General features: G+C 42.9%; 1 protein-coding gene across 1 annotated transcript in view; it reads right to left on the bottom strand.

The window, feature by feature from the left end:
- LOC139578042 (synaptotagmin-7-like) overlaps positions 1-26,868 on the bottom strand; it is a 358,749-nt gene that overhangs the window by 130,379 nt on the left and 201,502 nt on the right. Inside the window, exon 3 of the mRNA XM_071405195.1 lies at positions 22,795-22,877. Coding sequence (XP_071261296.1) covers positions 22,795-22,877 — 83 coding nt within the window. The remainder of the gene's footprint in view (positions 1-22,794; positions 22,878-26,868) is intronic.

Genomic DNA, 26,868 nt, shown 5'->3' with positions numbered 1-26,868 from the left:
ACCCCAACGGGTGCTTGTAAGAGACAGGCTTGTATTTGAGCCAGGAGGCTACTACAAACAGCAGTGTGTAGCCTGACTGAAAACCCATTGTGCTCCAGGTAATTTGTCACGCCAGCCTGCACAAGCATCGAATTCAGAAGCCCGTCTGTCACTCGCTGCGGCGTAGATCTCCTTTCACCCCGATCATCTGGCGGGACTACCGGTGGCATATTTTTATCACTGCTAGCTTGAAAAATTGTAAAAGGCATTCGCACATCTAAGCTATCTTTGTTGCAGGTGCATGATAACAGTTGAATAAGATAAGAACAAATAGGAAACTTTCACACTGCACTGGCTAGTATCACTACACTTACTAGTATCACCACTCTTACTAGTATCACTACTCTTGATAGTATCACTACTCTAACTAGTATCACTACTCTTACTAGTATCACTACTCTTACTAGTATCACTGCTCCTACTAGTATCACTACTCTTACTAGTATCACTACTCTTACTAGTATCACTAATCTTACTAGTATCACTACTCTTACTAGTATCACTACTCTAACTATTATCACTACTCTTACTAGTATCACTACTCTGGCTAGTATCACTACTCTTACTAGTATCACTACTCTGGCTAGTATCACTACTCTTACTAGTATCACTACTCTTACTAGTATCACTACTCTTATTAGTATAACTACTCTTACTAGTATCACTACTCTTACTAGTATCACTACTCTTACTAGTATCACTACTCTAACTAGTATCACTACTCTTGATAGTATCACTACTCTAACTAGTATCACTACTCTTACTAGTATCACTACTCTTACTAGTATCACTAATCTTACTAGTATCACTACTCTTACTAGTATCACTACTCTAACTATTATCACTAATCTTACTAGTATCACTACCCTGGCTAGTATCACTACTCTTACTAGTATCACTACTCTGGCTAGTATCACTACTCTTACTAGTATCACTACTCTTACTAGTATCACTACTCTTACTAGTATCACTACTCTGGCTAGTATCACTGCTCTTACTAGTATCACTACTCTAACTAGTATCACTGCTCTTACTAGTATCACTACTCTAACTAGTATCATTACTCTTACTAGTATCACTACTCTTACTAGTATCACTACTCTAACTAGTATCACTACTCTGGCTAGTATCACTACTCTTACTAGTATCATTACTCTTACTAGTATCACTACTCTTACTAGTATCACTACTCTAACTAGTATCACTGCTCTGGCTAGTATCACTACTCTTACTAGTATCACTACTCTTACTAGTATCACTACTCTAACTAGTATCACTGCTCTTACTAGTATCACTGCTCTGGCTAGTATCACTACTCTTACTAGTATCACTACTCTTACTAGTATCACTACTCTTACTAGTATCACAACTCTTACTAGTATCACTACTCTGGCTAGTATCACTACTTTTACTAGTATCACTACTCTTACTAGTATCACTACTCTGGCTAGTATCACTACTCTTACTAGTATCACTACTCTTACTAGTATCACTACTCTTACTAGTATCACAACTCTTACTAGTATCACTACTCTGGCTAGTATCACTACTCTTACTAGTATCACTACTCTGGCTAGTATCACTACTTTTACTAGTATCACTACTCTTACTAGTATCACTACTCTGGCTAGTATCACTACTCTTACTATTATCACTACTCTTACTAGTATCACTACTCTGGCTAGTATCACTACTTTTACTAGTATCACTACTCTAACTAGTATCACTACTCTTACTAGTATCACTACTTTGACTAGTATCACTGCTCCTACTAGTATCACTGCTCTGGCTAGTATCACTACTCTTACTAGTATCACTACTCTAACTAGTATCACTACTCTGGATAGTATCACTACTCTTACTAGTATCACAGCTCCTACTAGTATCACTACTCTGGCTAGTATCACTACTTTTACTAGTATCACTGCTCCTACTAGTATCACTGTTCTTGGTAGTATCACTACTCTTACTAGTATCACTACTCTGGCTAGTATCACTACTTTTACTAGTATCACTGCTCCTACTAGTATCACTACTCTTACTAGTATCACTACTCTTACTAGTATCACTACTTTTACTAGTATCACTGCTTTGGATAGTATCACTACTCTTACTAGTATCACTACTCTTACTAGTATCACTACTTTTACTAGTATCACTGCTCCTACTAGTATCACTACTCTTACTAGTATCACTACTCTTACTAGTATCACTACTTTTACTAGTATCACTACTCTGTCTAGTATCACTGCTCTGGATAGTATCACTACTCTTACTAGTATCACTACTCTTACTAGTATCACTACTCTTACTAGTATCACTACTCTGGCTAGTATCACTGCTCTTACTAGTATCACTACTCTAACTAGTATCACTGCTCTTACTAGTATCACTACTCTAACTAGTATCATTACTCTTACTAGTATCACTACTCTTACTAGTATCACTACTCTAACTAGTATCACTACTCTGGCTAGTATCACTACTCTTACTAGTATCATTACTCTTACTAGTATCACTACTCTTACTAGTATCACTACTCTAACTAGTATCACTGCTCTGGCTAGTATCACTACTCTTACTAGTATCACTACTCTTACTAGTATCACTACTCTAACTAGTATCACTGCTCTTACTAGTATCACTGCTCTGGCTAGTATCACTACTCTTACTAGTATCACTACTCTTACTAGTATCACTACTCTTACTAGTATCACAACTCTTACTAGTATCACTACTCTGGCTAGTATCACTACTTTTACTAGTATCACTACTCTTACTAGTATCACTACTCTGGCTAGTATCACTACTCTTACTAGTATCACTACTCTTACTAGTATCACTACTCTTACTAGTATCACAACTCTTACTAGTATCACTACTCTGGCTAGTATCACTACTCTTACTAGTATCACTACTCTGGCTAGTATCACTACTTTTACTAGTATCACTACTCTTACTAGTATCACTACTCTGGCTAGTATCACTACTCTTACTAGTATCACTACTCTTACTAGTATCACTACTCTGGCTAGTATCACTACTTTTACTAGTATCACTACTCTAACTAGTATCACTACTCTTACTAGTATCACTACTTTTACTAGTATCACTGCTCCTACTAGTATCACTGCTCTGGCTAGTATCACTACTCTTACTAGTATCACTACTCTAACTAGTATCACTACTCTGGATAGTATCACTACTCTTACTAGTATCACAGCTCCTACTAGTATCACTACTCTGGCTAGTATCACTACTTTTACTAGTATCACTGCTCCTACTAGTATCACTGTTCTTGGTAGTATCACTACTCTTACTAGTATCACTACTCTGGCTAGTATCACTACTTTTACTAGTATCACTGCTCCTACTAGTATCACTACTCTTACTAGTATCACTACTCTTACTAGTATCACTACTTTTACTAGTATCACTGCTTTGGATAGTATCACTACTCTTACTAGTATCACTACTCTTACTAGTATCACTACTTTTACTAGTATCACTGCTCCTACTAGTATCACTACTCTTACTAGTATCACTACTCTTACTAGTATCACTACTTTTACTAGTATCACTACTCTGTCTAGTATCACTGCGCTGGATAGTATCACTACTCTTACTAGTATCACTACTTTTATTAGTATCACTACTCTAACTAGTATCACTGTTCTTGGTAGTATCACTACTCTTACTAGTATCACTGCTCTGGATAGTATCACTGTTCTTGGTAGTATCACTACTCTTACTAGTATCACTGCTCTGGATAGTATCACTACTCTGGATAGTATCACTGCCAGTATCACTGCTCTGGATAGTATCACTACTCTGGTTAGTATCACTGCTCTGGATAGTATCACTACTCTGGATAGTATCACTGCTCTGGATAGTATCACTGCTCTGGATATTATCACTGCTCTGGATAGTATCACTGCTCTGGATAGTATCACTACTCTGGATAGTATCACAGCTCTTGATAGCATCACTGCTCTGGATAGTATCACTACTCTGGATAGTATCACTGCTCTGGATAGTATCACTACTCTGGATAGTACCACTGCTCTGGATAGTATCACTACTCTGGATAGTATCACTACTCTGGATAGTATCACTGCTCTGGATAGTATCACTGCTCTGGATAGTATCACTACTCTGGATAGTATCACTACTCTGGATAGTGTCACTACTCTGGATAGTATCACTGCTCTGGATAGTATCACTGCTCTGGATAGTATCACTGCTCTGGATAGTATCACTGCTCTGGATATTATCACTGCTCTGGATAGTATCACTACTCTGGATAGTATCACTACTCTGGATAGTATCACTGCACTTTATTAAGCTTTATGTATCGCCCTCAAGGCCTTCTTTTGCTAGCTTGAATTTTATGCTGTGTTTCTTTTTGGTGCCGCCATGGTTAGCAACACTGACAGAATAAAAAAAAACTATATTTGACATTTGGGAATATCAAAGCTGTATCTATGGTAACCTCGTTAAGAATTCATTTAGACGCGCAGTTTATTTGAAACAGTCGTTTATTTGAAACAGCCGTTTATTTGAAACAGCCGTTTATTTCAAACAGTCGTTTATTTGAAACAGCCGTTCATTTCAAACAGTCGTTTATTTGAGACTCAGTGTTTTAAAGTTTTGCGGTAATCGAAAGAACATTGATTTGATAGTAGGCAGGCGATAATCACCCGGATGATTCATATATGAACTGTGTTCCTGCAAAGACGTGCACCTCAAAAGAACGTTACATTTAACATTTTAGTCCACGGGTTGCCACCGTTTATAGCTCTTCAGTGTGTTTTGATACTCATTTCCACCTTACTGATGACTGACTATACTAACTGAGTCCTGATACGGATAGAGTAACAAACACCTGTCCTTTGTCCTGAAGTCTGTCCACTTCCCTTCATGGACCTAAACTGACATGACTCGCATATGAAACTCCCTTATTTAAAAATCATTTAACTAGGCAAGTCAGTTATTAAGAACAAATCCTTATTTAGAAGGACGGCCTACCCCGGACCAATTGCGCGCCACCCTATGGGACTCCAAATCACAGGCCAGATGTGATACAGCCTGGATTTGAACCAGGGACTGTAGTGACACCTCTTGCACTGAGATGCAGAGCCTTAGACCGCTGCGCCACACCGGGAACCACACGCCTATACTGATCCAGTTACTGATGACTGACTACGCTGACTGAGTCCTGCTACTGATCCAGTTACTGATGACTGACTACGCTGACTGAGTCCTGCTACTGATCCAGTTACTGATGACTGACCACGCTGACTGAGTCCTGCTACTGATCCAGTTACTGATGACTGACTACTCTGACTGAGTCCTGCTACTGATCCAGTTACTGATGACTGACCACGCTGACTGAGTCCTGCTACTGATCCAGTTACTGATGACTGACTACTCTGACTGAGTCCTGCTACTGATCCAGTTACTGATGACTGACTACTCTGACTGAGTCCTGCTACTGATCCAGTTACTGATGACTGACTACTCTGACTGAGTCCTGCTACTGATCCAGTTACTGATGACTGACTACGCTGACTGAGTCCTGCTACTGATCCAGTTACTGATGACTGACTACTCTGACTGAGTCCTGCTACTGATCCAGTTACTGATGACTGACTACTCTGACTGAGTCCTGCTACTGATCCAGTTACTGATGACTGACCACGCTGACTGAGTCCTGCTACTGATCCAGTTACTGATGACTGACCACGCTGACTGAGTCCTGCTACTGATCCAGTTACTGATGACTGACTAGGCTGACTGAGTCCTGCTACTGATCCAGTTACTGATGACTGACCACGCTGACTGAGTCCTGCTACTGATCCAGTTACTGATGACTGACCACGCTGACTGAGTCCTGCTACTGATCCAGTTACTGATGACTGACTAGGCTGACTGAGTCCTGCTACTGATCCAGTTACTGATGACTGACCACACTGACTGAGTCCTGCTACTGATAAAGTAACAATCACTTCTCCTTTGTCCTGAAGTCGGTCCACTTCCCTTCACGGGATGTAAACTGACATGACTGGCATATGAAACTCCCTTTAACCCACGCCTACACTGATCCAGTAGACCTTCACGGGATGTAAACTGACATGACTGGCATATGAAACTCCCTTTAACCCACGCCTACACTGATCCAGTAGACCTTCACGGGATGTAAACTGACATGACTGGCATATGAAACTCCCTTTAACCCACGCCTCCACTGATCCAGTAGATCTTCACGGGATGTAAACTGACATGACTGGCATATGAAACTCCCTTTAACCCACGCCTCCACTGATCCAGTAGACCCTCACGGGATGTAAACTGACATGACTGGCATATGAAACTCCCTTTAACCCACGCCTACACTGATCCAGTGCTTTTACATTTGTAGGGGAACTAGTGAACAAGTGCTAAACTTCAGAAGGGAAGGAGATTATTATTGGGACGCAACTCAGGAGAAACCAGCCCTATTGAACACTAAAATACCAATCTGTTTAATGTAACTAAGGAAACCTGACGTCACATCAACAGGTGTGTGATTATTATTGATACGGGGGCATACTGACGACTGGACAGACGTTTAAACTTATCGATTAATGATCTGATGTATTGAACATCAGTTACCAGGTCAATCCTAAATAACGTCGCATGTGATTGATTGTTAGTTATCACTCATTTGGCACAACACAGTTCTATGTCGTAGGCAAATGTGTCGTGATGTTTTTGTGTGTGTGTGTGTGCGCGTGCGTGCGTGTGTGTGTGTGTGTGTGTGTGTGCGTGTGTGTGTGCGCGTGATACATTAGACCCAGTGTCACTATAAGACAGGAAGCTGCAGATCTCAGTGGAACCCAGAGGGAAATCATTTTATATCACATCATGTCTTTCTCCTCAAGTCTCATCACGTTGTCTGCGGCCAAAACGGGCACCCTATTCCCTATATAGTACACTACTTTTGACCAGAGCTGACACCCTATTCCCTATATACTTTTGACCAGAGCTGGCACCCTATTCCCTACATAGTGCACTACTTTAGACCAGAGCCCTATGGCACCCTATTCCCCTATATAGTGCACTACTTTTGACCAGAGATGGCACCCTATTCCCTACATAGTGCACTACTTTTGACCAGAGCCCTACGGAGCAATTCTCAACTATGTTTGTGGGCTTTTGAATGGAATTGCCTCCCTCGTGTCTTTCCTACGAAACGGAGGATTTCTAAACACGACTTCTAATCTCAAACTGTGATGGTGCTAAGATACAGTGGGGAGAACAAGTATTTGATACACTGACGATTTTGCAGGTTTTCCTACTTAGAAAGCACGTAGAGGTCTGTAATTTTTATCATAGGTACACTTCAACTGTGAGAGACGGAATCTAAAACAAAAATCCAGAAAATCACATTGTATGATTTTTAAGTAATTAATTTGCATTTTATTGCATGACATAAGTATTTGATACATCAGAAAAGCAGAACTTAATATTTGGTACAGAAACCTTTGTTTGCAATTACAGAGATCATACGTTTCCTGTAGTTCTTGACCAGGTTTGCACACACTGCAGCAGGGATTTTGGCCCACTCCTCCATACAGACCTTCTCCAGATCCTTCAGATTTCGGGGCTGTCGCTGGGCAATACGGACTTTCAGCTCCCTCCAAAGATTTTCTATTGGGTTCAGGTCTGGAGACTGGCTACGCCACTCCAGGACCTTGAGATGCTTCTTACGGAGCCACTCCTTAGTTGCCCTGGCTGTGTGTTTCGGGTCGTTGTCATGCTGGAAGACCCAGCCACGACCCATCTTCAATGCTCTTACTGAGGGAAGGAGGTTGTTGGCCAAGATCTCGCGATACATGGTCCCATTAATCCTCCCCTCAATATGGTGCAGTCGTCCTGTCCCCTTTGCAGAAAAGCATCCCCAAAGAATGATGTTTCCACCTCCATGCTTCACGGTTGGGATGGTGTTCTTGGGGTTGTACTCATCCTTCTACTTCCTCCAAACACGGCGAGTGGAGTTTAGACCAAAAAGCTATATTTTTGTCTCATCAGACCACATGACATTCTCCCATTCCTCCTCTGGATCATACAGATGGTCATTGGCAAACTTCAGACGGGCCTGGACATGCGCTGGCTTGAGCAGGGGGACCTTGCGTGCGCTGCAGGATTTTAATCCATGACGGCGTAGTGTGTTACTAATGGTTTTCTTTGAGACTGTGGTCCCAGCTCTCTTCAGGTCATTGACCAGGTCCTGCCGTGTAGTTCTGGGCTGATCGCTCACCTTCCTCATGATCATTGATGCCCCACGAGGTGAGATCTTGCATGGAGCCCCAGACCGAGGGTGATTGACCGTCATCTTGAACTTCTTCCATTTTCTAATAATTGCGCCAACAGTTGTTGCCTTCTCACCAAGCTGCTTGCCTATTGTCCTGTAGCCCATCCCAGCCTTGTGCAGTTCTACAATTTTATCCCTGATGTCCTTACACAGCTCTCTGGTCTTGGCCATTGTGGAGAGGTTGGAGTCTGTTTGATTGAGTGTGTGGACAGGTGTCTTTTATACAGGTAACGAGTTCAAACAGGTGCAGTTAATACAGGTAATGAGTGGAGAACAGGAGGGCTTCTTAAAGAAAAACGAACAGGTCTGTGAGAGCCGGAATTCTTACTGGTTGGTAGGTGATCAAATACTTATGTCATGCAATAAAATGCAAATTAATTACTTAAAAATCATACAATGTGATTTTCTGGATTTTTGTTTTAGATTCTGTCTCTCACAGTTGAAGTGTACCTATGATAAAAATTACAGACCTCTACATGCTTTGTAAGTAGGAAAATCGGCAAAATCGGCAGTGTATCAAATACTTGTTCTCCCCACTGTATATAGCTAGTGTTATCATCCACGTGTTGTACTGCATGTTTCGTACCACCTTCTATAGTACAGCCTTTTATACAGTAATATACACTATCACCTTCTATAGTACAGCCTTTTATACAGTAATATACACTATCACCTTCTATAGTACAGCCTTTTATACAGTAATATACACTATCACCTTCTATAGTACAGCCTTTTATACAGTAATATACACTATCACCTTCTATATTACAGCCTTTTATACAGTAATATACACTATCACCTTCTATAGTACAGCCTTTTATACAGTAATATACACTATCACCTTCTATATTACAGCCTTTTATACAGTAATATACACTATCACCTTCTATAGTACAGCCTTTTATACAGTAATATACACTATCACCTTCTATAGTACAGCCTTTTATACAGTAATATACACTATCACCTTCTATAGTACAGCCTTTTATACAGTAATATACACTATCACCTTCTATAGTACAGCCTTTTATACAGTAATATACACTATCACCTTCTATATTACAGCCTTTTATACAGTAATATACACTATCACCTTCTATAGTACAGCCTTTTATACAGTAATATACACTATCACCTTCTATATTACAGCCTTTTATACAGTAATATACACTATCACCTTCTATAGTACAGCCTTTTATACAGTAATATACACTATCACCTTCTATAGTACAGCCTTTTATACAGTAATATACACTATCACCTTCTATATTACAGCCTTTTATACAGTAATATACACTATCACCTTCTATAGTACAGCCTTTTATACAGTAATATACACTATCACCTTCTATATTACAGCCTTTTATACAGTAATATACACTATCACCTTCTATAGTACAGCCTTTTATACAGTAATATACACTATCACCTTCTATAGTACAGCCTTTTATACAGTAATATACACTATCACCTTCTATAGTACAGCCTTTTATACAATAATATACACTATCACCTTCTATATTACAGCCTTTTATACAGTAATATACACTATCACCTTCTATATTACAGCCTTTTATACAGTAATATACACTATCACCTTCTATAGTACAGCCTTTTATACAGTAATATACACTATCACCTTCTATAGTACAGCCTTTTATACAGTAATATACACTATCACCTTCTATAGTACAGCCTTTTATACAGTAATATACACTATCACCTTCTATAGTACAGCCTTTTATACAGTAATATACACTATCACCTTCTATAGTACAGCCTTTTATACAGTAATATACACTATCACCTTCTATAGTACAGCCTTTTATACAGTAATATACACTATCACCTTCTATAGTACAGCCTTTTATACAGTAATATACACTATCACCTTCTATAGTACAGCCTTTTATACAGTAATATACACTATCACCTTCTATAGTACAGCCTTTTATACAGTAATATACACTATCACCTTCTATAGTACAGCCTTTTATACAGTAATATACACTATCACCTTCTATAGTACAGCCTTTTATACAGTAATATACACTATCACCTTCTATAGTACAGCCTTTTATACAGTAATATACACTATCACCTTCTATAGTACAGCCTTTTATACAGTAATATACACTATCACCTTCCATCTACTACAGAACTAAACCCAGCACCTCCTTAATCCAACTGGTCCCTCATGTCCCCAGGCTATTAACAGACACCACATACAGTACTGCTCTTGGGCCCTTTGATGGTCAGGTCTATTTAACAGATAGGATGGAGTACAGGGACAGTCCAGTCTCAGGTCTGTTTGTGATGACCAGTCAGCCAGTCAGTATGTCAGTCAGTCAGCCAGCCAGCATGCCAGTCAGCCAGTCAGTATGCCAGTCAGCCAGCACGCCAGTCAGCCAGTCATTATGCCAGTCAGTCAGCCAGCCAGTCAGCCAGCATGCCAGTCAGCCAGTCAGCCAGCCAGCCAGCCAGCCAGCCAGCCAGCCAGCCAGTATGCCAGTTAGCCAGTCAGCCAGCCAGCCAGCCAGTCAGTCAGCCAGTCAGTCAGTATGCCAGTCAGCCAGCATGCCAGTCAGCCAGCCAGTCAGCCAGCCAGCCAGTATGCCAGTCAGTCAGCCAGCCAGCATGCCAGTCAGCCAGTCATTATGCCAGTCAGCCAGTCATTATGCCAGTCAGTCAGCCAGCCAGCCAGCATGCCAGTCAGCCAGTCAGTATGCCAGTCAGTCAGCCAGCAAGCCAGCATGCCAGTCAGCCAGTCAGTATGCCAGTCAGTAAGCCAGCATGCCAGTCAGCCAGTCTGTATGCCAGTCAGCGAGCCAGCCAGCCAGCCAGCATGCCAGTCAGCCAGCCAGCCAGCCAGTCAGTATGCCAGTCAGTATGCCAGCCAGTCAGCCAGTCAGTATGTCAGCCAGCCAGTCATCCTGCCAGTCAGACAGTCAGCCAGCCAGCCAGCCGGTAAGCCAGCCAGTCAGCCAGTCTGCCATCTAGTCAGCCAGTCTGCCATCTAGTCAGCCAGTCTGCCATCTAGTCAGCCAGTCAGCCAGCCAGTTAGCCAGTCAGCCAGTCAGTCTGCCAGTCAGCCAGTCAGTCAGCCAGCCAGTCAGTCAGCCAGCCAGCCATCCAGTCAGCCAGCCAGCCAGCCAGCCAGCCAGCCAGCCAGTCAGCCAGTCAGTCAGCCAGTCAAAATGCCAGTCAGTATGCCAGCCAGTCAGCCAGCCAGTATGTCAGCCTGCCAGTCAGCCAGTTAGCCAGTCAGTCAGCCAGTCAGCCAGCCAGTCAGCCAGCCAGTCAGCCAGTCAGTCAGCCAGTCAGCCAGTCAGTCAGTCAGTCAGCCAGTCAGCTAGTCTGCCAGTCGGCCAGCCAGTCAGCCAGTCAGTCAGTTAGCCAGCCAGTCAGCCCGTCAGCCAGCCAGTCAGCCAGTTTGTTACATAACAGATCCAGACAGAAACCCATTTGTAAGACAGCCATGTCTCAGTGCCCAAAGGAGATTCAAGCTGTGAATGTCCTGGCTTGGGCTCTAGTTGTTGGTGGTACGCCACTACTCAACATAACCTTTTCGAAAATAATTACTTACTCGTCTTAAAGCTACAGGCTGGAATTTAGGAAGCTGTTCAATTGGTCACAATTCTTCATATTTACTGTAGCTATAAGAAAGCATTGGTGAATGAGTTAAGACTCAACACACAGCACCATATAAACACTATATAAACACTATATAAACACGATATAAATATACAGCACAATATGTATTCTCTGAGATCTACGGAGAGTTCCTTGGACTTCATGTTAAAATTTGAAAACGTGTTTTCACTGTCATGTAGATGGGCGAGAACACAACAAAACATGGAAAAAGTCACGGGGCTTGAATACTTTCTGACGGCACAGTAGGTATACAGTTGAAGTCGGAAGTTTACATACACTTCGGTTGGAGTCATTAAAACTCGTTTTTCAACCACTCCACAAATTTCTTGTCAACAAACTATAGTTTCGGCAAGTCGGTTAGGACATCTACTTTGTGTATGACACAAGTAATTTTTCCAACAATTGTTTACAGACAGATTATTTCACTTCTAATTCACTGTATCACAATGCCAGTGGGTCAAAAGTTTACATACACTAAGTTGACAGTGCCTTAAACAGCTTGGAAAATTCCCGAAAATGTCATGGCTTTTGAAGCTTCTGATAGGCTAATTGACATAATTTGAGTCAATTGGAGGTGTACCTGTGGATGTATTTCAAGGCCTACCTTCAAACTCAGTGCATCTTTGCTTGACATCATGGGAAAATAAAAAGGAATCAGCCAAGACCTCAGAAAAAAATGTAGACCTCCTCAAGTCTGGTTCATCCTTGGGAGCAATTTCCAAATGCCTGAAGGAACCACGTTCATCTGTACAAAAAATAGTACGCAAGTAAAAACACCATGGGACCACGCAGCCGTCATCCCGCTCAAGGAAGGAGACGCGTTCTGTCTCCTAGAGATGAACGTACTTTGGTGCGAAAAGTGGAAATCAATCCCAGAACAACAGCAAAGGACCTTGTGAAGATGCTGGAGGAAACAGGTATAAAAGTATCTATATCCACATTAAAACGAGTCCTAAATCGACATAACCTGAAAGGCCGCACAGCAAGGAAGAAGCCACTGCTCCAAAACCGCCATAAAAAAGCCAGACTACGGTTTGCAACTGCACATGCGGACAAAGATCATACTTTTTGGAGAAATGTCCTCTGGTCCGATGAAACAAAAATAGAACTGTTTGGCCATAATGACCATCGTTATGTTTGGAGGAAAAAGGGGGAGGCATGCAAGCTGAAGAACACCATCCTAACCGTGAATCACGGGGTTGGCAGCATCATGTTGTGGGGGTGCTTTGCTGCAGGAGGGACTGGTGCACTTCACAAAATAGAATGGCATCATGAGGAAGGGAAATTATGTGGATATATTGAAGCAACATTTCAAGACATCAATCAGGAAGTTAAAGCTTGGTCACAAATGGGTCTTCCAAATGGACAATGACCCCAAGCATACTTCCAAAGTTGTGGCAAAATGGCTTAAGGACAACAAAGTCAAGGTATTGGAGTGGCCATCACAAAGCCATGACCTCAATCCTATAGAAAATTTGTGGGAAGAACTGAAAAAGCGTGTGCGAGCAAGGAGGCCTACAAACCTGACTCAGTTACACCAGCTCTGTCAGGTGGAATGTGCCAAAATTCACCCAACTTATTGTGGGAAACTTGTGGAAGGCTACCCAAAACGTTTGACCCAAGATAAACAATTTAAAGGCAATGCTACCAAATACTAATTGAGTGTATGTAAACTTCTGACCCACTGGGAATGTGATGAAAGAAATAAAAGCTGAAATAAATAATTCTCTCTACTATTATTTTGACATTTCACATTCTTAAAGTAAAGTGATGATCCTAACTGACCTAAGACAGGGCATTTTTACTAGGATTAAATGTCAGGAATTTTGAAAAACTAAGTTTAAATGTATTTTGGCTAAAGTGTATGTAAACTTCCGACTTCAACTGTATACAGTTTGAGGTTGGTTTGGTTGGTGTAAAATAAATAACACACTATATTGTACTGTACTATAACACAGTCAGCCAAACAACAGGTAGAGTCACAACTGAACACCAGAACCACATGATAACCACGTGTAACTGTCAATCCTCCAACACTGAGGGTTAGGATCACTTCACAATCCTCCAACACTGAGGGTTAGGATCACTTCATAATCCTCCAACACTGAGTGTTAGGATCACTTCACAATCGTCCAACACTGAGGGTTAGGATCACTTCACAATCCTCCAACACTGAGGGTTAGGATCACTTCACAATCATCCAACACTGAGGGTTAGGATCACTTCACAATCCTCCAACACTGAGGGTTAGGATCACTTCACAACCCTCCAACACTGAGGGTTAGGATCACTCACAATCCTCCAACACTGAGGGTTGGGATCACTTCACAATCCTCCAACACTGAGGGTTAGGATCACTTCACAATCCTCCAACACTGAGGGTTGGGATCACTTCACAATCCTCCAACACTGAGGGTTTAGGATCACTTCACAACCCTCCAACACTGAGGGTTAGGATCACTCACAATCCTCCAACACTGAGGGTTGGGATCACTTCACAATCCTCCAACACTGAGGGTTAGGATCACTTCACAATCCTCCAACACTGAGGGTTGGGATCACTTCACAATCCTCCAACACTGAGGGCTAGGATCACTTCACAATCCTCCAACACTGAGGGTTTAGGATCACTTCACAATCCTCCAACACTGAGGGTTAGGATCACTTCACAATCCTCCAACACTGAGGGTTAGGATCACTTCACTTCGAGACCTGGGTTCAAGTACTATTTTAAATCATTTTGAAATACTTCCAGAACTCCAGGCATATGCTTAAAGTATTAACACACAATTTCAAAAAGTATCTGATCCCACCCAGCTCTGGTCACATTACACTGGGAGAGAACAGAGAGAGCGAAGGAGGAACAGAGATGTTGGAGGTTATTAAGGTGTATAAAACAAAGGTGTTATTTTGGAAACAGGGGAAGAGAGAGAGAGAGAATTATTTCCGTCTATATGATAGGTTAGAGAGGTGGGAGGAGTTATGCACCATTGGAGATAAGTGATAGGTTAGATATGTTAAAGGGGGAGGAGTTACACCCCATGGGATAGAGGTGAACAGATATATATGTTAAAGGGGGAGGAGTTACACCTCTTGGGAGAAAGGTTAGATATGTTAAAGGGGGAGGAGTTACGCCCCATTGGAGAGAAGTGATAGGTTAGAGAGGTGGAGGGGGGAGGAGCTAGTTAGTCTTGCAGGGCTGTGTGGAGTTAGGGGCATAATTTTAACATACATGTTACTTTCTGAACAGACCGAACAGGGTAGATTTATGTCAGTTATATTAATGCACAATATGTGTCTGTGGTTATAATATATCAGCTACAAGTCCCTATGTTGTAATTGGGGGTGGGTTTTTAATAACAAGGAAAGGAAAATAAAGGAAAGGAACGGAAAGGAAAGGAAAAGAAAGGAAAAGGAAAGAAAGGAAAGGAAAAGAAAGGAAAGGAAAAGAAAGGACAAGAAGGGAAAGGCAAGGAACGGAAAGGAAAAGAAAGGAAAGGAAAATAAAGGAAAATAAAGGAAAGGAAAAGAAAGGAAAAGAAAGGAAAGGAAAAGAAAGGAAAATAAATGACAAGAAAGGAAAGGCAAGGAACGGAAAGGAAAAGAAAGGAAAAGAAAAGAAAAGAAAAGAAAGGAAAAGAAAGGAAAGGAAAAGAAAGGAAAGGAAAAGAAAGGAAAAGAAAGGAAAGGAAAAGAAAGGAAATGAAAGGAAAGGAAAAGAAAGGAAAATAAAAGAAAGGAAAAGAAAGGAAAGGAAAAGAAAGGAAAGGAAAAGAAAGGAAAAGAAAGGAAAAGAAAGGAAAGGAAAAGAAAGGAAAAGAAAAGAAAGGAAAAGAAAGGAAAAGAAATGAAAGGAAAGGAAAAGAAAGGAAAAGAAAGGAAAGGAAAAGAAGAGAAAGGAAAAGAAAGGAAAAGAAAGGAAAAGAAAGGAAAGGAAAAGAAAAGAAAGGAAAAGAAAGGAAAAGAAAGGAAAATAAAGGAAAAGAAAGGAAAAGAAAGGAAAGGAAAAGAAAAGAAAGGAAAGGAAAAGAAAGGACAAGAAGGGAAAGGCAAGGAACGGAAAGGAAAAGAAAGGAAAGGAAAAGAAAGGAAAATAAAGGAAAGGAAAAGAAAGGAAAGGAAAAGAAAGGAAAGGAAAAGAAAGGAAAGGAAAAGAAAGGACAAGAAGGGAAAGGCAAGGAACGGAAAGGAAAAGAAAGGAAAGGAAAAGAAAGGAAAATAAAGGAAAGGAAAAGAAAGGAAAGGAAAAGAAAGGAAAAGAAATGACAAGAAAGGAAAGGCAAGGAACGGAAAGGAAAAGAAAGGAAAGGAAAAGAAAAGAAAAGAAAAGAAAAGAAAGGAAAAGAAAGGAAAGGAAAAGAAAGGAAAGGAAAAGAAAGGAAAAGAAAGGAAAGGAAAGGAAAAGAAAGGAAAAGAAAGGAAAGGAAAAGAAAGGAAAATAAAAGAAAGGAAAAGAAAGGAAAGGAAAAGAAAGGAAAAGAAAGGAAAAGAAAGGAAAAGAAAGGAAAGGAAAAGAAAGGAAAAGAAAAGAAAGGAAAAGAAAGGAAAAGAAATGAAAGGAAAGGAAAAGAAAAGGAAAAGAAAGGAAAGGAAAAGAAGAGAAAGGAAAATAAAGGAAAAGAAAGGAAAAGAAAGGAAAGGAAAAGAAAAGAAAGGAAAAGAAAGGAAAATAAAGGAAAAGAAAGGAAAAGAAAGGAAAAGAAAGGAAAGGAAAAGAAAAGAAAGGAAAAGAAAGGAAAATAAAGGAAAAGAAAGGAAAAGAAAGGAAAGGAAAAGAAAAGAAAGGAAAAGAAAGGAAAAGAAAGGAAAGGAAAGGAAAAGAAAAGAAAAGAAAGGAAAAGAAAGGAAAGGAAAAGAAAAGAAAGGAAAAGAAAGGAAAAGAAAAGAAAGGAAAAGAAAGGAAAGGAAAAGAAAAGAAAGGAAAAGAAAGGAAAAGAAAGGAAAGGAAAAGAAAAGAAAGGAAAAGAAAGGAAAAGAAAAGAAAGGAAAAGAAAGGAAAAGAAAGGAAAGGAAAAGAAAAGAAAGGAAAAGAAAGGAAAAGAAAGGAAAGGAAAAAATGGAAAAGAAAGGAAAGGAAAAGAAAGGTACTACCCCTGTCTCTCTACAGCCCTGCTCAGGGGGAGGGTCTCTCTCTTACCAACCTTTCACTAAGACTCACTTGAGTGTGAGGCGCTGATCTCCGTGTGGGGCATTGGGAGAAATGTTTAGTAGGAACTCCTTGGATGGATAGGAGCTCCACCTCCTCCCCTGTACTGAGCTGCTGCTGTCATTGTTATTCCAAAAGTCTCTGTCTAGATCGCTGTGAGGCAGAGCCGAAAGGCAGAGAGAGAGACAGGACAGGTCAGAGCAACACAATGTACCAGGCAAACAGCCAGGCCACCAAGCATATGGACAGGGGAACGGGGGAAGGATATGTGTGTGTGTGTGTGTGTGTGTTGGGGAGTTACGGGCTGAGATAAAGAAACATTTGGAGGAGGAGGAGAAGAGATCCTTCTTTCAGAAAGGATGAAGGACCTTGGTTTGGTTTAGAAGGGGTCCTAGAAGGGGTTCTAGAAGGGGGATCTAAAGGTGGACCCTAAAGGGGATTCTAGAAGGGGTTCTAGAAGGGGGGGTCTAAAGGTGGATTCTAAAGGGGGTTCTAGAAGGGGTTCTAGAATGGGGATCTAAAGGTGGAACCTAAAGGGGGTACTAGAAGGGGTTCTAGAATGGGGATCTAAAGGAGTACCCTAAATGGGATTCTAGAAGGGGTTATAGAATGGGGATCTTAAAATGGATTTAAAGGGGGTTCTAGAAGCTGCAGGTGGAAGAGTATTTTATGTCTGATTTGGTCCAATTATCAAAGAGGTTTCAGTTTAAAAATACATGTATCAGGGGAGGACTGGGGGGAAAAGGCAAGCCTATACAACACAGTACATTCATTATGGTTATTTTTAAGGCTGCTGAGGCTGAGAGAACGAGAGAGAAAGATAGAGAGAGTGAGACATACATACAGACAGACAGACAGACAGACAGACAGACAGACAGACAGACAGACAGACAGACAGACAGACAGACAGACAGACAGACAGACAGACAGACAGACAGTGTCAGAGACAGAGAGAGAGAGAGAGAGAGAGAGAGAGACAGAGCGACAGAGAGAGAGAGAGAGAGAGCAGAAAGAGAGAGATCAGAGAGAGAGCAGAGAGAGAGAGTGAGAGAGCAAGAGAGAGAGAGACAGAGAGACAGAGAGAGAGAGAGAGCAGAAAGAGAGAGAGCAGAGAGAGAGCAGAAAGAGAGCAGAGAGAGAGAGAGAGAGTGAGACAGACAGAGAGAGAGCAGAGAGAGAGAGAGAGAGGAGAGAGAGAGCAGAGAGAGAGAGAGAGAGCAGAAAGAGAGAGTGAGACAGAGAGAGAGAGAGGAGAGAGAGAGCAGAAAGAGAGAGAGCAGAGAGAGAGAGAGACAGTGAGACAGAGAGAGAGAGAGACAGAGAGAGCAGAGAGAGAGGAGAGAGAGAGAAAAAGGAGAGAGAGAGCAGAAAGAGAGAGAGCAGAGAGAGAGAGAGAGAGAGAGAGAGAGACATAGAGAAAGAGAGAGAGAGAGAGAGAGAGAGAGAGAGAGAGAGAGAGAGAGAGAGAGAGAGAGAGAGAGAGAGAGAAAGAGAGAGAGAGACAGAGAGAGAGAGAGAGACAGAGAGACAGAAAGAGAGAAAGAGACAGCGACAGAGAGACAAAAGGACACATTGTCATGTATTTAGCAGCACACTGATAAAGACCATTTCAAACAAATCAAGATGAAGTTAAGAAGTCCGGCGCACCACATCCTTTAGCTGAAGGACTAAGAAAGAGATACAGCATGATGAGGGAATTACGCCAGACAGCAGTACAGACAGCAGTACAGACACCAGTACATACAGCAGTACAGACACCAGTACAGACACCAGTACAGACATCAGTACAGACATCAGTACAGACATCAGTACAGACACCAGTACAGACATCAGTACAGACATCAGTACAGACACCAGTACAGACACCAGTACAGACAGCAGTACAGACACCAGTACAGACACCAGTACAGACACCAGTACAGACAGCAGTACAGACAGCAGTACAGACATCAGTACAGACATCAGTACAGACACCAGTACAGACAGCAGTACAGACAGCAGTACATACAGCAGTACAGACAGCAGTACAGACACCAGTACAGACAGGTCAGAAAAAACACAGACGGGAAAATAGAAATGGTTTAATAACAGGAATCACAGACAGTTCTCCACTGATGTAGTCAGTAACATCACACAGTACAGACAGTTCTCCACTGATGTAGTCAGTAACATCACACAGTACAGACAGTTCTCCACTGATGTAGTCAGTAACATCACACAGTACAGACAGTTCTCCACTGATGTAGTCAGTAACATCACACAGTACAGACAGTTCTCCACTGATGTAGTCAGTGACATCACACAGTACAGACAGTTCTCCACTGATGTAGTCAGTAACATCACACAGTACAGACAGTTCTCCACTGATGTAGTCAGTAACATCACACAGTACAGACAGTTCTCCACTGATGTAGTCAGTAACATCACACAGTACAGACAGTTCTCCACTGATGTAGTCAGTAACATCACACAGTACAGACAGTTCTCCACTGATGTAGTCAGTAACATCACACAGTACAGACAGTTCTCCACTGATGTAGTCAGTAACATCACACAGTACAGACAGTTCTCCACTGATGTAGTCAGTAACATCACACAGTACAGACAGTTCTCCACTGATGTAGTCAGTGACATCACACAGTACAGACAGTTCTCCACTGATGTAGTCAGTGACATCACACAGTACATACAGTTCTCCACTGATGTAGTCAGTAACATCACACAGTACAGACAGTTCTCCACTGATGTAGTCAGTAACATCACACAGCATTAGGAGCCAGTTCCACAGCGACAGGAGAGAGAGAGGGAGTTAGGAAGAAGAGACTGAAAGAGGGGGGAGAGGAGAAGAAGAGTGTCAGATGATACGTGTAATATAATCCACAAAGACACCCATCGAAGCTCCTGAAACCAGTAAGGAAAGAAAACATTTTAAGAGAGAGATTTTAAATGAGTTAACAAACACTCATATTCAAAGGAAGGAACATATCCTTGCGTCTTGAATTGCAATGATATTTAAAATATAACATCACAACATGAGGGTATTAGAGCTGGTTATAGAAGAGATGGACTGAACCCATCACAACATGAGGGTATTAGAGCTGGTTATAGAAGAGATGGACTGAACCCATCACAACATGAGGGTATTAGAGCTGGTTATAGAAGAGATGGACTGAAGAGATTATCATGAAAACTCAGTGTTGAGAAATGCAACTTTATAGTAACGATGTCCATAGTTATTATTTCTATACTATAGTTCGATTGAGAGCAGCGATAGCGATGAATATAGCCTGCCAGCATGCAGGAAAGCAGTATTAAAGGCCCAGTTCAGTCAAAAATCAGATTTTCTTATTTTTTTATATTTCCACACTATGAGGTTGGAATATTAGTGTGAAATTGTGAAAATGATGATAAAGCCCTTTTAGTGTCAGATCTGTTTGAAAAGACCACCTGACATTTCAGCCTGTTTTGATAGGATGGAGTTTTGACCTGCTTGGTGACATCACCATTAATGAGCTAATAGACCAATAGGAAAGAGAGTTCCAAACCTCTCTGCCAATACCAGCTCGTTTTCCGTTTTCCCCTCCCCATTCAGACCACTCCCAGACAGTCCCTAGCAACATTCTTGCTTGAGAAATAGCTCTTTGCTAAGAAGCAGCTATTTTTGTTTATTTTTGACCATTTTAATTGAAAACAAATCACTGTAAGGTACTTAATTGTTACCCGGAAATTATTTGATATTGAGATTTTTTTTTAAACGGCTGTGTTGGATGTTTTAAAAACACAAATGAAAAGGCTACTTAAATGTATAATTACCGTTATAATGTTAAACGTCATATAACAATCTCGCGTCATTATAGTCAAAGTGACCTATACTCCAGCTCCATTCTAAACACCTTAGCATTGTAAGAGGTAGATATATTTAACAACTAACACCATCACGGTGTCTTGGCTGTAGACGTGCTGTACCTAGGAACACTCCCTCCTAGGATCTCTTACGGGGGGGGAGATGACAACCAGTGAAATGCAGTCTCCTCGACAACACTTCCTTTGGCACAGTCAGGGAAGATAATGCAGGACCAATCACAAGGGAGAGACATGAAGCACCAATCTATAGTGGTTAAATCATATATTTACGTTTCACTCCCAGACTGAGATCATGAACAGCATCTTAACCACCTGGTTGGTTTGTGTCTCTCAGCAACATATCAACAACAACACTTAACTCAAATGACTGTAAACAAACAATGTTGGTTTCCAGGTTGCCTGCAATCAAATAGGGTTACATACTGTCCCATAATGCACTGCTACGTTGATATGGCAGCCCTGTCATCAAACTGTTTTGTTAAACCATCATATTCTCCATAACTCACATCTCTTGGTTTTGGACTTTCAGCTGAACAGCTTAGTACCAGTTACCAGTTACTAGTTACCAGTACCAATAACAGTTACCAGTTACTAGTTAACCATTACCAATACCAGTTGGTAATGGTAATTACTGGTAACTGGTAACTAGGACCTGGTAACTGTTATTGGTACTGGTAACTGGTACTGGTAATGGTATTGGTAACTAGTATTGGTAATGGTAACTAGTAACTGGTAACTGGTATTGGTAATGGTAACTAGTAACTGGTAACTGGTATTAGTTCTGGTAACTGGCATTGGTAATGGTAACTAGTATTAGTAATGGTAACTAGTAACTGGTATTACCAGTTACCAGTTACCAATACCAATACCAGTTACCAGCTACCAGTTACCAGTTACCAGTTACCAGTTACCAATACCAGTTACCAATACCAGTTACCAGTTACCAGTACCAATACCAGTTACCAGTACCAATACCAGTTACCAGTTACCAATACCAGTACCAATACCAGTTACCAATACCAATTACCAGTTACCAGTACCAGTTACCAGTTACCAGTACCAATACCAGTTACCAGTACCAATACCAGTTACCAGTTACCAATACCAGTACCAATACCAGTTACCAATACCAATTACCAGTTAGCAGTTACCAGTACCAGTTACCAGTACCAATACCAGTTACCAGTTACCAGTTACCAGTACCAATATCAGTTAGCAGTTAGCAGTTACCAGTTACCAGTACCAATACCAGTTACCAGTACCAGTTACCAGTTACCAGTACCAATACCAGTTACCAATACCAGTTACCAATACCAGTTACCAGTACCAATACCAGTTACCAGTACCAATACCAGTTACCAATACCAGTTACCAGTACCAATACCAGTTACCAGTACCAGTTACCAATACCAGTTACCAATACCAGTTACCAGTACCAGTTACCCGTTACCAGTACCAATACCAGTTACCAATACCAGTTACCAGTACCAATACCAGTTACCAATACCAGTTACCAGTACCAATACCAGTTACCAGTACCAGTACCAATACCACTTACCAGTTACCAGTACCAGTTACCAGTACCAGTTACCAATACCAGCTGCCAGTTTTACCATAGTGTTCATGTGGGGAATTCAGGGTTGAACCCAACTGAAAGGTAAGATAGTGCATGTTGTGGTTATTCATTGGCCCCACTACCCAGGTGTTCCTATGCAACCTACAGGTAGAGACCTACTTGATGGCTTTTTTCTCTCCTCCTCGCCCACGACCCGCCTCTGAAGTACCAGCCGTCTCCAGTCCTGGCTTATTCCTCTTCCCCTTGAGCCAGAGAGAGGAGAGGAGAGGAGAGGAGAGGAGAGGAGAGGAGAGGAGAGGAGAGGTGAGGTGAGGTGAGGAGAGGAGAGGAGAGGAGAGGAGAGGAGAGGAGAGGAGAGGAGAGGAGAGGAGAGGAGAGGAGAAGAGAAGAGAAGAGAAGAGAAGAGAAGAGAAGCGAAGCGAAGCGAAGCGAAGAGAAGAGAAGAGAGGAGAGGAGAGGAGAGGAGAGGAGAGGAGAGGAGAGGAGAGGAGAGGAGAGGAGAGGAGAGTATAAGTGAAGAAGAGGATGAGAGAGAAGAGGAGAGAAGAGGGAAGAGACAAAAGGTCAGTGGTTAGATCTGCTCTCTGTGTTCGTGCTCTAATAAGGTTTAATAGCCTATCCTATTATCTCTGGAGGAGAACACACACACACACACACACACACACACATCATATTATCTCCTGGATAGAGCTCTTTCCCCTGAGTCCGTTGGCTGATGGTTCTGTGATTGCTGCTCATCAAAGTCAAATCAAGACTCGTTCTGATCCTCACTGATTATCCTTCACACACTCAGCCCTGACATTTACATGGTGATTTTATCATGCCTGTTTTAAAGCAACACAGTCCAATGGGATCCCCTGCGGAGGACTCCAGGTCTCTGTGCCACTCGTATGAAACGCACTCGGGCTGTATAACCACGTAACCCGGCGGTTGTGGATCAACGAAAATTCAAAAAAATCCTTATAATTCCATCCTCGACGGTTATCTCGCCCTCGCTCACTTCCATTTCATCTCCAGCCGTCGACCTGACAGACTGCTCACTCTGTTTGTACTTGCCACCAGTTGTCTCCGCCCCCTCTATCCCAGTTCTCTAAGTTGCATGGTGGGGGGGGGTTGTTATTGGAGTTTTACAACGCTGTGAATTAACAGGTAAATTACCACTCGATAAGTTTGCAGCCATATTTTCTACTTTACTGTCGTGCTAGTCTGTAATGTAAGTGTGTTGTCAATACTGCTCTGCATATTGTCTACAGATAAGTTGCTTATTATTGTATTGGTTACACAGGTGGTTATTAAAGCAGAAGTTTATTGTTATTGTTTGTTATGCTACTGCAGCACTTCTCAACCATTTACTGTTAATGTTGCACACTGTAATTTACGACTCCGGGGTTCCAGGCAGATCAGATAAGACCTTTAGCCTGTCAGATTCAGATGACAGCTTCACCAGAGAGAGAGGGAGGGGGGAGGGGGGGGCGGGGTGCCATAAATCTTTCTGTTGTCTAGTCGAGTAATTGGTTTATTTCTCTCCTGTTCTATCTTTCTCTCCGGTTTAGGTTCATGTTTAGGTTCCTGTTTATAGCTGTGTTATAATAGTGTAATGGTATGGTTATTCATTCATGTGTATATAGCCTATTTATATTGCATATGTATAATTCTTTAACTAATACGGTTTACATCAAATCAAATCAAATCAAATTTATTTATATAGCCTTCTTACATCTTACATCAGCTGATATCTCAAAGTGCTGTACAGAAACCCAGCCTAAAACCCCAAACAGCCAGCAATGCAGGTGTAGAAGCACGGTGGCTAGGAAAAACTCCCTAGAAAGGCCAAAACCTAGGAAGAAACCTAGAGAGGAACCAGGCTACATGTTGTCCATTTTCTTGACTTATAGAACCACAACAGTTCAACTGCTATTCCAAGATCCATTATAAATAACCAACGTGTGTGTATGTGTGTGTGTGTGTGTGTGTGTGTGTGTGTGTGTGTGTGTGTGTGTGTGTGTGTGTGTGTGTGTGTGTGTGTGTGTGTGTGTGTGTGTGTGTGTGTGTGTGTGTGTGTGTGTGTGGTGACGAAGAAAAGGAATAAAACCCTTGAAAGGAGAAGTATCCGTACTCTTCCAGCCGGACAGCCTGTAGCAAATCAGCAGTGCATACACAGCAGGTGAGGGCTCAGAAGCCAACCAGCTCAGACGAACTCCAGCTAGCCGGGTTTAAATGGTCCTTTGAGCCGGATTCTGACATGGCTAGAGAGAAGATGTTCTAGTACCCAGAAGAGAAGTTGGAAGTTAACCTGCAATTCCCCACAACCCCCCCCCCCCCCCCCCCCCCCCCGCGCACAAAGAATCCCAGAAGAAGATGAGCTGAGGCCTGTGTCACCGCCGCAGGAGGATCCCCCGGTACCACTGCTACTCTCCTGACCGCCACCGCTCAAGGCCCTCCCGGCTGGAGCTATTGTCACCGCCGCGGGAGGAGCCCCCGGTACCACTGCTACTCTCCTGACCGCCACCGCTCAAGGCCCTCCCGGCTGGAGCTATTGTCACCGCCGCGGGAGGAGCCCCCGGTACCACTGCTACTCTCCTGACCGCCACCGCTCAAGGCCCTCCCGGCTGGAGCTATTGTCACCGCCGCGGGAGGAGCCCCCGGTACCACTGCTACTCTCCTGACCGCCACCGCTCAAGGCCCTCCCGGCTGGAGCTATTGTCACCGCCGTGGGAGTACCACCACCTGCCGCTACTTCCCGAGACAGCCAGTCTCCTGAGAGACAGAACTCCAGGGCCCCACGGCCTCCACTATGTCCCGAGGTGGCCCAGCTATTCACCAGATCGACGTCACTCCAGGTCCCCCCCAGCTGGAGCCTACGTCTTGTCTGCAAGAGCGTCGGCATCACCACTTCCCCCCGGGGAAGCCCAGCTACTTTCCTGATCGACGTCCCTCTAGGCCCCCTGGGCCTGAGCCACCAGAGGACCTGGTCCACTTCTGCTCTCCAGAGCAGCCTAGCTCCCTTCCAGTTTGACAAAACTCTATAGTGGACATTCCACCACAAGGTCTGCACCTTCCTCAGCCAGAGCATCGACTAGCCATAGTTAAGGAGACTCCCTCTCCAGTCGCTGCTTTGGGTCCTGTTCTGGTTGCCATTGCGACATTGTCCTCTCCTCCCAGTGGGGAACCCCTTGTTGGTCGAGACAGATGCTCGGGTGCCCGAGGTTCGACTGCCAGCTACCCTGGAAGCTTTAAGCCATAAAGACTCTACCTGCTCTCCCCTGGAAGCCCCTGCTCCTAGGATGGAGCCAGAGCCTGAAGCTACTCCAGATGTCAAGTGCAGCCTGAGTGTTGGGGCCTCAAGGACTAATGCCTTGATCCCCTGGTGGGATCAGCCCTGTTGTCGAAGTTCAGTCTGCCTATGTCAAGGCCCAGCCTGTGGCCACAAGGACTAATGCCTAGGCAACACCCCCCACTCCTTGCAGCAGCACCACACGTAGAAATATAATGATTAGAACAGGCTGTCAGCCCCAGCCTGGTGGAACCTGCCTGCTAGCTCCAGTCTCAAAGACCCCGATACCTCCAGATCTTCCAGACCTTGCCTAAGGGGGCCCTCCAGTACTCTCCTTGGGACCCGTCAGACACCACCTTGGGTGACACACCAGAAGTACCAACGATGACCCTTGACTTAGACCTCCAGTTTCCTTACACCATGGTAGAGTCATAGATCCCTTCCTTTCCGTAGGATCAGAGTTTCCTTCCAACATGGTAGGTTCAGAGTTCCCTTCCTTCCTAGTAGGGTCAGAGTGCCCTTCCTTCCTGGTAGGTTCAGAGTTCCCTTCCTTCCTAGTAGGGTCAGAGTTCCCTTCCTTCCTAGTAGGGTCAGAGTTCCCTTCCTTCCTGGTAGGTTCAGAGTTCCCTTCCTTCCTAGTAGGGTCAGAGTTCCCTTCCTTCCTGGTAGGTTCAGAGTTCCCTTCCTTCCTGGTTGGTTCAGAGTTCCCTTCCTCCACGGTAGGTTCAGAGTGCACTTCCTTCCTGGTATGTTCAGAGTTCCCTTCCTTCCTGGTAGTTTCAGAGTTCCCTTCCTTCCTAGTAGGTTCAGAGTTCCCTTCCTTCCTGGTAGGATCAGAGTTCCCTTCCTTCCTGGATGCTTCAGAGTTCCCTTCCTTCCTGGTAGGGTCAGAGTCCCCTTCCTTCCTGGTAGGGTCAGAGTTCCCTTCCTTCCTGGTAGGTTCAGAGTTCCCTTCCTTC

The sequence above is a fragment of the Salvelinus alpinus genome, chromosome 6 (genome assembly GCF_045679555.1).
Source record: "Salvelinus alpinus chromosome 6, SLU_Salpinus.1, whole genome shotgun sequence".
NCBI classification, from domain to species: Eukaryota; Metazoa; Chordata; class Actinopteri; order Salmoniformes; family Salmonidae; genus Salvelinus; species Salvelinus alpinus.
The sequence above is the reverse complement of the archived record's forward strand: the minus strand, read 5'-3'. Positions and strand labels throughout refer to the sequence as shown.